Below are 13062 nucleotides of genomic sequence, written 5' to 3'. Positions count from 1 at the left end.
CTGTCCCTGGCACTCTTTCTCTTTCTCTCCCTCCCGCTCTGTTCCTGTGCTACTGAGCGTAACTACCGCCCCTCCCCCCTCTGCCCAGCGTAAAGCACAAGGCTCGCATGCGGAGTGAAGCGGGAAAAAGTGCGAGAGAGAGAAAGAAAACAAAAACCACGGCTCGTGATAAGGAGCCGGCTCGCGTCGTTCACTTCAAAGAGCCGGCTTTAAGAGCCATTTCGTTCGCGACCGACCCATCACTACTCGGCTCGGAGCTGGGCGGCCATCTGCCGGAAGCGTTTGTGGGTGATGGGAGAAAGGCAGGATATACTGAAAATCACAAACGTCAACTAATTCTTATTTATTTGTTTAATATTTCCCACTTGGAGTCATGGAAAGTCATAGCTTTCCATGACTCCCAGTTTAACTTAATTCATCTAATACTGGGACTCCGTTCGGCCCCTGAGTGGATCCTCTGACTCAAGCAAACCATTTTCTTCTAAACAGCTATCCCTGTCAAACTAAAGGTTTGAAGCCATGTCTGTAGTCTGACGCCTGAGCTTCTGGATGAAAATTACTACCTAATATTACTTCCTAATAAACTGAACTGATCCCAGTAACAGACTGGTAACAATATACAGCTCAACAATGACTCTGAATCACAAACATGGCTGGTTGGGTGGATAGAATCCAAGTACACTTTAATTAAAATGAGAAAAATGAAAATATATGTATATTTACTTAATTTTACACAGTTTATTTTAATACTGTGTTTTGATTTCTCGACTGTTTGCGTAACTTTCCTCTGCCATATGATATCGCTTTATTACTGCGATATTACATAGAGCCAGGACAGTTATCTGGCAGCTGAGGAAACAGCTGTCTCCAACAGCAACCTGAGCAGATTTGTAGTCATGCAGGTGTCAACACAAAGCGATTCTTAAACTGATGCAGACAGTGACATTATCTGAGTGTTGTCTCAGGAAAAAATGTGTTATGAGTGGCAGCAGTGGAAGTTAGAAATATGTACGCTCAACATTTGGAGGAAATTGCTTGTGCATGATTCGGCTGGAAGAACGTGAATGTGAAGTTGTAGCTGTGGGTTTGTTCATCAATTAAAATGTAAGAAAGGCTAAAGAGTAAGGCGCCACATGAAAGTCTCAGAAATGCAAACAGGAAGACAAACCCGAAGCAAAAGACCACAATAAAGCCCAGCGACTCGAGATGAGTGACCGCCCGAATTAAAACTCCTGCCAGGAGGCGCCTCGCCACCCCACATCCCTGACCACCAGCGCCATCAGAGTGCAGCTCATTAGTCGTAATCTAAGCCTCTCCGAGCGGCGTCCCTTCATCATCTTCATTTCTCTATCTGGTAAAGAGGAGTGTGAAGTGGGCTCACCCTAATCATCTAATAAGGAACAGAAATAGGGGTTCATGGATGCACTCGCACAGCAGATGAAGGCGAGAGAGCAGCGACTGACAAAACCACTCAACGAAAAATGATCCATTCAAAACAGGAAGACGGATTTAGGGGGATTCAGGAGGGCAGCACAGTTGCTGAGACAGAAAAAAAAAACTATACACATACACACTTGTAATAAGGAGATGGAAGACACAAACAAGGAACTGATAATGATGTAAGATAAGGGAGGGAGGAGCTTGTTATTCATCCTGCCAGAGCGGGGACTTTGGCATCTCACACACATTCACTTAGATAAGAGATCGCAGCCTGGATCAGAGCAAAAACAGATATGATACAGATGTTTTCTTCCTGTGGGTACCGTGGAGAAAACACGGGGAAAGAGATGACTGATAGAGCCTCCATCTGTCCAATGTGTCGCACCCTGACACTTGCATGTTAACCACAACTGGCTTTGGCACGAACCACGAGCCTCCTGCACTTTCACTGAGCACCAGAATTAACAAGTGTGATGTGTGTGTGTGTGTGTGTGTGCGAGACAGAGAGGGAGAAAGACTGTACCTAACCAGCAGGGTCTGTCTGATGTCTACTGAACATCAAACATCAGCGGGTCAGCTGAGTAAATAAGCAGCAGGCGTGGGGGTGGGGGGGTGGGAGCGTGTTATAACTGAGCAGATTAATGGCAGAGTGTGGGTGAGAGGGTGAAAGGGGCATGTGCTCGGCTAGGTGGCCCCCACTCCATCGCCCTTTGATCCATGTTCACCATGACGCATACAGAAAGATGGTACAGAGCTCTCCAAAGTGGGAAGCCCTTAGAAGAATCACACAATGCTCCACTCACTCCAAGATGGGGGGGGGGGGGGGGGGGGGGGGGGGGGCTTTTACAGAAAGGTAGAAGATGAGGATTATGTGATTTATTGGCAGATTTGAACTCTGAAAAGGGGTTTGAGGAATGTTTCAGTGAGAGGGAAATATCAGAGAAAAGTTCTTGAAAGGGATCCTTTGTGGCGAGAAGAATGGAGCCTCAATGTTTTTGTGGGAAAGCTGAGGCTATAGTAGGGGGCTGCCTTAATAAGTAGGGTGAAGGCCTAAGGAAAGGAACAGGAAAAAAATCAGGGATATCAAAAACTCATGAGGAGCAGTAAGATAGAAAGCAACAGCTGTAACAGCTGTATAAAGAGGCTCACTAAGCAGACATTCAGATCACTTAAATCTTCTACCAGCACACAGACGCACTCTTGGACTGGACACAAAAGCAGCCCAGTTGTCCACAATTGTACCGTGTGTGGTGAGTGAAAATGCGTTTTTGTGCTGCCTACCTGGGGGACAAAAATACTCAAGTATCATTGCCTCCGGGCTTGTATAACAGCAGAGGAGAGGGGATGCTTTTAAAGTGAATTTTGACAGTAAACACAATGTCAGACCTGGGATCGGTGCTGCGTTTTCACAGCTGTGCGCCTGACAATTCCAAAAATGTTAAATACGCTTCTTTAGCGTATCTGAGCGTATTACAGGAGGTGGAAACATAAACGAGGCGTTTTGGCCCAGGCATCATCACTGAGGAGCTGAGCTATCAAAACAATCACAATCGATGGATTTTCAGATCTCACATTTCTTTACGTTACAATTACATTCTAAGCTTTGTGTGAGACAAGCTCTTAAATCCTTGTAAGTATCAAGCACGATTCTGATGTTTATTATTGGTGGAGGCCAGAAACGCCGTTATCGCTGATCACATCAGTTGTGGTGTTATACATCTTGCTTCCTCTGAAAACAAACTTCACACCAACTTTCAAGCTACTGAAAACATCTAAACCAGTTGCTGATGAGCTGGAATTTGTTGCCGAGGGGCGAGCACGCTCACCCGCTCTGTGCAGGCCGCCGTCGTCCTTAGCTTCTCCTCGATCTCCTTCCCGATCTTCTGCACTGTGACTTGGGTCTGTTTGATGGCTCTCTGGGCTGTGTGAAGCCTGCCGAGGGAGAAGAACACAAAGTCATCATCCACATCATCTTAACCACACATCAGACCACAAGAACAACTCAGCGCTGAAACCGAGTTTCCAGGAGACCATTAAATTGATGGGCTGGCTAAAAGTTGAGAGTCGGTTATGATTACACCAGCAAATCATTCTTTTTAGCTTGGATGTTTACACCGACTGTTTGTAGGGCACAATAAGAATAATGATCGTCCCCATGTGGGGAAGACTCATTGTGCAGTGTGTTTGTCATCCCTCCCCGATTCTTTTCCTGACTTGGGTTGACCTTCATTGTTCCAGACCAATTGTTGAGTCTCTTAAACTGTAAAAGCTATTGAATAGTTCTGCCATTAAATAAGAACATAAACAATATTGAGAACATTTCTAATAATAAAAAAGAGCAGCGAGAACAGACGGGTCAAGTTCTAAAGTACAGAAACACGACAGCAAAAGTTTAATCACTAATATTGTCTAATAATGGAAACAATACCGCCTGAGATCAAACAGCTCGGATAGACCTGAACCCAAGCGTGCCAGAGAGCAGAGAGAAACCTCAGCAGCCCCACTAATTAACTAAAACCACAAAGATGGAGGCCCGCGTCCAAATTCCATGTCGCTGTCATCACTGAAATAGGAAACAGCAACATCAGTATACAAATGACAAGCAAGCACATTATTTAGACCATCGATCACAGAAGCGTTTAGCTTCGGAGAATGTTTTCGTCAAGTCGCACAAAGATAGACAAAAAAACCCTCAGCACAACCCCTGGGACTCAACAACTCATCAACAGACGAAAATCCCACATGGTGGGAACTGGCAGTTAGCAATCCAACTGTCGCTCTGGTGTTCAATCATCTGCTTCGTGCAAAATGTGTCAGTGGCGTTCATATGCCATAAGCTGATTGGACTATAATGGTTATAGTTCTATTTCCATGCACACAAAGTGACCCTTAATAATGAAATTACATACAGTTTGCCTCACTCTTAGAAGTCGTCCAGCATGGTTGGGTTTGATGTAGGGATCCAGTACTTGGGTCATATATTGTAACAAAGAGCTCATCAACTCACTTTATTTGATTTGTGCACCAAGAGCAGTGCAGCGATTGTCAGCTCTCCTGCTAGCTGGCCTCTAAGCTGATTCCAAAAAAAGTTAGTTGATGTTACAACAATGTTACAATGTTACTAATGTTACAACAATGTTACTAATTTTACAACAATGTTACAATGTTACAAATGTTACTAATGTTACAATGTTACAAATGTTACAATGTTACTAATGTTACTAATGTTACAAATGTTACAAATGTTACAAATGTTACAATGTTACTAATGTTACAATGTTACAAATGTTACTAATGTTACTAATGTTACTAATGTTCCAATGTTACAAATGTTCCAATGTTACAAATGTTCCAATGTTACAAATGTTACAAATGTTCCAATGTTACTAATGTTACAACAATGTTACTAATGTTACAACAACCAACTCAAAAAGCTGTTTTACGGCCTGGTAGCAAGAACTGTTTTTGCCTCCTTGTGCAGCTTTTAGTGCAACTCTGTCCTAGAAAATGGACTTGGGGGCGTGGCTACACAGAACGGTAGGTATCCCAGTATAGGCAGTTGGAACCAATCAGCATCCAGGCCTCATCCAGTACTTTGAGTCACCGAGTGTCACTGTGGGTTTGTTGCTGGTCTCTTTTATGGTGTTTTTATTGAAATAATATTATGGCTTAATGTGCGGGACAGACCATCCAAGAGGTTTGGGCTTCATTCTTGGTGAGTGAAATTTTTGTGTTTTAATAGATTGTAACTTAAGTTCTTATCAGCTGTTAGGTGTGTCTGAGTATTGCAGCTTGCTAGTATTAGCTGATAAATCAGCACTGCAACCTTTTATCCATAAAAGGCAACTTCTGGCTCAAAGACAAAAGAAAACAAAAATAGAAAATGCTGTTCAAGTGCCTTACACATGAAATAATGACACTAGGTCTCTTCATCTAAATGAGGAATAAAGCATAATAATTTCAGACTGGGGAGGCTTTTTTGTAATGTAAATATACTTCTTCAAGAACCAAAACAACAACAAAAATGCTTATATAATGATGTAGATAGAGCTGTAAGTAGTTGTCCTGCAGGGGAACCACACACTTATATTTTTTAAATCTGTCTGAGGTGACAGTTATAAGAGTTGTTGATAGTGTTTTGAAAGATCAGGATGGATCTGTTTTGAAAGCTTCATCTGTTTAGGTGATTGCAGTGCGTTCCCTCAGGTGAGAGCTGTTATCTCCTCTCTCCTTTTCACGCATGTCTGCTCCGTTATCTCTCCCCGAGCCTCGGTCTAAAGCACAGCAATCACTGCAGCAGAGGGGAGGCAGGGGGGGTTCATACTGTACGCTCTCAGTGGGTCTCTTTAAGATCCGAGTAACTGTCCAGCAAACACCAGCTCATGTGGTCATTGTTTTCATGCCTGACAACTCTGCTGTGGACACGCAGGAAGTTATGACTGAGGCTCTGCGCTCAACCCTTCATAATGATAAACATCGGACAAACAACACCATCTGCTCCTTGGATTCTAGATATGATGAGGTGTCGCATGAAACTAGCACCTAGATTTTTTTGATTAAAAAGAAGGCACTGTTGGAAACTCTGGGTAAAGGTTTACAGAATAAATTCAATAAAAGTATTTTTTGATAACAGGAAGGAAACTGGAGGGGGAGGGGGGCTTCCTCCGTGCAATGCAGCTTTTGTTTTCTGTTCATTTACCTTTGCTGATTATATTGAAATAAACATTTGCAGCCATGATGTTGTCCTGAATTTGCACTTTTGTAAATGAGGACTGAGAGCGAATCAGCAAATACAGATGTGTCATCTGGCTTACAAACAAGAAGGCACCTGGGAACATGTTTCTCATCTGAAAGAACGTGAGAGCTAAACTTCAAGGGTGGCCTTGTGCTGCTCTGTTTCTCGGGCAGGCGACTCGAAAAGAGGACATCACTATGCAGTGGCTGCAGTTAGCTGAATGTTTTCTATCATTTGTATGTGCAGGCGATCTTTCAGTTTCTTACAATATCAAGTAGTAGTGGGGCGATCGTGGCTCAAGAGTTGGGAGTTTGCCTTGTAATCGGAAGGTTACCGGTTCGAGCCCCGACTTGGACAGTCTCGGTCGTTGTGTCCTTGGGCAAGACACTTCACCCGTTGCCTACTGGTGGTGGTCAGAGGGCCCGGTGGCGTCAGTGTCCAGCAGCCTCGCCTCTGTCAGTGCGCCCCAGGGTGGCTGTGGCTACAATGTAGCTGCCATCACCAGTGTGTGAATGTGTGGATGACTGGATGTAAAGCGCTTTGGGGTCCTTAGGGACTAGTAAAGCGCTATATAAATACAGACCATTTACCATAGTAGAGCTGCTCTTGATTCTTTCAGGTTTCGTTCATCAGGAAACACTAAAACAAAATGACCTGAGCACAAATAGGTCTTAAAATTACAAATACAACAACATTATTATACAACATGTCATTCTTTATTTAACAAAAACTACGCAGAAGCAGTTTGTGAAAAATGTAGTACGTCCTTACTGCTCCCACTGGTGCTGCTAATCAAATCCACTCGGTTAATTGATAATTAAGTGTGCCTACTCCCATAAAAGCAGAGGCTTTGGCAGTTTGAGTGTGGGAGTGTATGTTAACACGATGTCTTCCCAGGAGTGGATGTGCCAACAAAGGGTCACACCGTGCAAAAAACCCAAGAGCAACACCTCAGACTCTAGAGGCTTCCTTTCCTTTGGGTACACGAGACCACAGTGGAGTCTGGCACGAGAAGGAGAAACAGATGTAAAGTGACTAAATGTATGTTGTGATTCGTTTCCTTTCCTGTGTGGTTCAATTAAATCTACGCCGAGGGCAACTCCTCAAAGTCTCCTGCAGGGGGAATCCAGTCGATTATGTGAGAGCTGTCAGTCAGCACCCTCTCAGCAGGCGTGCCAACAGGCTTCTCACAATTTACGTTTTTTTAAATCACCTATTTTTTCCTCACACTTTGTCATTTTTAAAAATATTTGGGTGTTTGGCTGGGTGGCTGATAACACGTTTCTGTGGCGTGACAAACACATTTCTTTCTGCTTTACACTGACTGTAAAGGAGTACTCACTGTGTGGCCTGCCCACACTTCCACCTGTTTATCCCATGTAAGTGTACCCAATGCATTTGTCAAACAATCCTGGATCAAAGGTAACGAGCCCACAGATTAACGACTGTGCTGTATTCATTTCTAGCAACCAGCACAGGGTGAACAGGGCCGGCCAATTAACCCATTGAAAACAACAAATGGAGGGTAAGATCCCACAACGTAGGAAAATCACAGCGAACAACTCTTCTCGCTGCTGCCTATATCTCACAGCGAAAGAATGTCAACACATTTAACTACTTGCTATTCACATCACCTCTCCATTGTCTCCGTCCACATGGACTGAAAGATAAGATTTCTGCTGAGAAGTTTCTTTGGCGAGCCCGTGTATGTGCTTCTCCTGCTCCGGGGCTGCTGTTTTTGTGGGGATCTGTTGCTATAAGCCATGTTTACACGAGCTACAACAAAGATGCAGGGAAGCCAGAGAGATCTCGAGGAAAGATATGTTTAGTCTTGAAAGGGTCAAACAGGGGTCAAGCATTTAGACAACTCTCCCCATGATGAGTCACAAGTGTAGGCTCCTTACGCTGGTCTTACTCTAAAAGTGTCAAATTATTAGTTATGCTCACTTAGGCTGGTGTAATTAGCCTTTTTCTTTTTTAAAACGTCCAAACGCTGTAAGTCAAAGCTTGCACTCTTTTGTTTAAGAAGCCAGAAAACAGAAAGAGAGACTATAGCTTAGTACTGTACATGTGGAAGGAGTAATCCTTACGTCAACAAGCTGAGATAACAAAAGCCTGCAATGCTCGGCACACACCAGAGGGGCTGTAACGCTGCAGACGTGAGAGAAAATCGGACGAGTAACGGGCAGCGTCAGGAACAGCAGACGAACTGGAAACATGGATCTCTGGAGGAAGCAATCTCAGGCTGAAAGATGTGTTTTGGAGGACAGGCAGTGAGGTAAATAACTGACACACACGCAGCATATCTGCTCCAGAGGAATGAAACAACCAGCAGGCTTGCTGACCTCAGGGGCTGCCTGCAGGAAAGCATTAGCACCTCAACCGTCTCTGAAGCCCCTCCCCCCCATTGAGTTCAGCAACACTCTGCACGGCTTCCGTTGACACACACCGTACGTACATGTAGTCCACGTACGAGCATACGCAAGGAAGTCAGGAGACGACGTGTGGCTCTGACCACTGGAGAAGAAGAGAAGCCTCCCTTTTAAGCTTTGGGCATTTGAGACATTATGCTAACCTGTGAAAAGTTCTGCTCCAAGAACCATGTTTACTAGAGGTGGGAATCACCATAAATCCCACGATACGATATTATCACGATACTTAACGCATGATACGATATTATTGCAATTTTTAAAAATATTTTGCGATATTCAGATTCTGTACATAAAGGTAAACTTTATCAATATTCATTTTCTCTAATATCAAAGTCTCACACTCAGTCTTTCTCTCATTTCAGTTTGATTGTTGACAAACTGAACGGTTTGTATTACAGTCTAGTCCAACTTAACTGAATCAACCATCTGGTACAATTATAGCTATTCTGAACTATGCAGTTTATGAAAACTATGCAGCCCCTTCAGCAACTGAAGAATTAGAAAGTAAATTAAAACAAAATATAATTTTACATTAAATAAAAAAGTTTTAAACTTAATTAAAATAAAACATGTCTTAAATTAAAATAAGTAAACTGTCATGTTTATTGCTGCCAAAAAAAAGTTAAACACATTTGGACAGTGAAGGAATGTCAGGATTCTTGCTCAGAAAAAGGATCAACATGCTCTGAAGTCAGAGCACAAAAACCTTTTTGTAACAAAATATCGATTTCTGCTGTCCCTGTATCCATACATTATTAGCAAACAAAATATCCCCATGCTACACAGTATCCATTTTTCCCCACCCCTAATATTTACCATGTGTCACATCATCATAAGGCCCAGCAGGGTTTACAAGTGCATGACTCTAAACTGGTTTCAGAGAGCAGGGACCACGACGTGCACACTCTCACTTACACACTACTTCAGTGTGACACAAGTTTAAACTGCAAAACAATTAGAATCATGAATTGGTGATATCAAAATGAAAACCAAGCTACAAGCTTCCACCCTGTCCTACCAAATAATTATTCCACTTACAAGCTCTGCCAGGACAGAGAAGCATACTCGGGGGGGTCAAAGAATGTCTGAACCTTTATTAATAGTCTCTACATAAAGGGGGGGCTTTGTTGAACAGCTGTCACGTTTTTTTTCTACCCACACAGGGACCTTGCTCTTTGTAGGATGTGGCCTGCCCTCTATCACAGCCTCACTGACAGAGACAGGAGTTTGCTGATTGATGATCTGTTTGCTCCCTCTTCATCTCACCATATGAGATGTGTTGTGTTTGCTACTCACACAAGCGAAGGGTGCTGGAGCCAGGCCGAAAAAGCACGCTATGAATCTGCTGACAAATTACCGCCATTTATCAAGATCAGCAGCTCTCTGTGGAGCCGCCCTCATCCATTTCCATTAAAACACAGCATTAACAAAGACACACTGAGCCAGAAAGGAGAGCCGGAGAGAGCTGGGCGAGATCTCCACACTGTGGGTGTTTGCAGTGGACAAACTGCTGTTTGAAGACATTTTTATTTATATACATTTACATATATGTATCCCCCATGAGTTAGATGAGCACAGGTGAACACCACCCTTCATCTCACTTCATCATCAAACACCTCCAGAAACTAAGCAGACATGCTTATATGCCTTTGGGGGCTACAATAGTGCACCATGTCTGATGAGTCATGTTATAGTATGTAATAATAATAATAATAAATCATGTGCATGTGAGTGCACCAAACCAAAAAACACTGACAGAGGTGGAAGCTGCAGACAGAGCAGTGTGAGGAAATACAGGGGATCAACCCACAAGAGTGGGCAAGATGTCACGAGTTAAGAAATTAAGTAACTAAATTGAAAAGGTGCAAGAAGAAAGAATATTATCAACTTAAGCTCAAGGAGGCCAGTAAGGAAAGTTTTAAATAATATAATAGGTAGAGATCCTGCTCACATCTACACGGGTGGAACGTTTATAAGTAAAGCTAAGGACAATTATGAATTACTACAGCAATAAAATAACAAATTTAAAATCTAACATGAGCAGAGGAGATCCCACCTTATCACTTATACAGGATGTTATCATGAATAATAAGCAATGCCAATTTAAGTTTGAGGCAGTGAGTGTGGAGATGGTAGAGCGCTTATTGATGTCACTTCCTGGCGATACATCCTCCGGCTCTGATAACACCGACAGCAAACTGCAAGTTGCAGCCAAGTTTGTGTCCCTTCCTATATGTCCCATATTTAATAGATCTTTGGCATGCAGCTTATTTCCATTGCAGTGGAAAGAATTGAAAATAATTCCCATCCCTAAAAACAAGAATGACGTTTTTAATGGTGTCAACAGCAGATTAGTCTGCTCCCGTTCTAAGTAAAATTATGGAGAGGATCGTCTATGAACAAATCCAACATTACCTAACAGAAAATCAGCTACTCACTCAGGTTCAACATGCTTACAAACCTGCTTATTCCACCAGCTCAGCTCTCAGTCACATGACAGATAACTGGTATAAATATCTAGATGATGGGAATTTGGCCGGGGTGGTATTTTTGGACTTTAGTGCTGCATTTGATTTGATAAATCATGATCTTTTGATAGATAAACTACAATGTTATGGATTTTCACCAGCTGCTTTGTGCTGGATGGAAAGTTATTTGTCTGGAAGAAGGAAAAAGGTTTATTTTAATGGTTATTTTTCAGAGGGCTGTGAAATGAACTATGGTCTAACCCAAGGCAGCTGCCTCGGTCCACTTCTCTATTCAGTCTTCACCAATGATCTGCCGTACGTCCTGGATAAATCTCATCTTGTAATGTAGGGCTGCTCAATTAATCGAATTTTAATCTCGATTACGATCTGGGCTTTCAACGATCATTAAAAATGACTGAGCCGATTATTAGCCCCTCCCTCGTGCTTTACTCTCGCGCTGCTCCGTGTGGCAAATCGAGCGCACCTCTCTGCGTTTCGAACACGTGTCACAACAATTAAGAGCAGCGGTCTCCAACCTTTTTTGCGCCACAGCCCGGTTTATGCCCGACAATATTTTCACGGACCGGCCTTTAAGGTGTCGCGGATAAATACAACAAAATAAAACTAGTACCGGTACCGAAAAAAAAGAAGATTTATTCATAACACACGTGAAAAGACCCAGGAAAACCGAGTAAACGATAAAAACGATAACAAAATAACGCTGAAAACCGATAAAAACCCTGAAAACTATACATTTCATACCTGAGCCTCAACTCTCGCGGACCGGTACCAAACGACTCACGGAGGCCCGGGGTTGGGGACCGCTGATTAAGAGGACCCGAGGGAAGCTCGGAAAGCTCAGCAGAAGTTATTTGGAGAGGAGAGTGACTGCTGTTGGTTGAAAAGAGGTAAAAAAACTTCAGTGGTGTGGAAACATTATGGGTTCAGTCAGACGTGGATCAAGTAGACACAGTGTGTAAACTTTGCTACAGTGTCGTAGCTGCACCACAGAGCAACACTGCAAAGTTCACTAAACATAGATGTTTACATTTTTCATTTATTTTTATATTGCAAACATTTGCACTGTTATCAGTATTTGCACTATTTTATATTATTTTTGACAATCTTTAAAGTCATTATTCAACACATTGTTATTGTTAAATAAATATCGTCAAATAATCGAGATTATCATTTTTGCCATAATCGAGCAGCCCTATTGTAATGTATGCTGATGATTCCACCATGTTTTATTCAGCCAGTAGCTACTCTGAATTGACCAGCATATCACAACTAGATTTGCACGTGTTTGACTGGATAAGTAAAAACAACACGATTTTAAACGTGTTTAAATTCAAATCCATGTTAATAGGAAGTAGAGGACACTTAGTCAACAGCCCACAACTAAATCTTTCCATAGCTGGATCGGTATTAGAACAGGTCACCCAGACTAAATTACTTTGCTCAGTCATTTGGTCGGCAGCTAATAAGACAGATCTGAACTTCAGTTAGTCCAAAATAGGGCGGCCGGATTAGTGTTAAGCTGTTCATATTATACAGATGTTGATAAAATGCACGATAAACTTTCTTGGCTTTCTGTACAAACTAAATTACACTATGACTTACTTGTATTTCTAAAGAAAGCAACACTGGTAAACACACCACACTTTTTTTATGCTCAGTTGCAGTATCCAGATGAAATACATAATCATGCTACACGATTCTCAACTAACCACAATTTAGTAACTCCTCGAGTTAAAAGTAACTTTTTGAAAAACTGTTATATTTAAAGCATCTTTTCAGTGGAATAAGTTGCCTTATGCAATCAGAGAATTGACTTCGATTCATAATTTTAAAAATCACCTAAAAGCCTATTTAGGTGATTTTTATTTATTTGTAAATATTGTAAGAGGGTAATGTCACTTGTAATGGAAATTGTGTATTTTGTTTGAGTGTTTTTTATATTTTTTAATATTTACATGCTTATATT

The 13062-nt window shown here is 42.2% G+C and overlaps 1 protein-coding gene across 1 annotated transcript in view; it reads right to left on the bottom strand.

Annotated features, from left to right (window-relative positions):
• The window catches only part of uvrag (UV radiation resistance associated gene), a 117587-nt gene that overhangs the window by 92616 nt on the left and 11909 nt on the right, over positions 1-13062 (bottom strand). The window contains exon 7 of the mRNA XM_087847059.1: positions 3267-3372. Coding sequence (XP_087703185.1) covers positions 3267-3372 — 106 coding nt within the window. The remainder of the gene's footprint in view (positions 1-3266; positions 3373-13062) is intronic.

The sequence above is a fragment of the Neolamprologus brichardi genome, chromosome 10 (genome assembly GCF_056152115.1).
Source record: "Neolamprologus brichardi isolate AB-2024 chromosome 10, ASM5615211v1, whole genome shotgun sequence".
Lineage (NCBI taxonomy): Eukaryota > Metazoa > Chordata > Actinopteri > Cichliformes > Cichlidae > Neolamprologus > Neolamprologus brichardi.
Note: the sequence above shows the minus strand (reverse complement) of the source record. Positions and strands in the feature narration are given on the sequence as shown.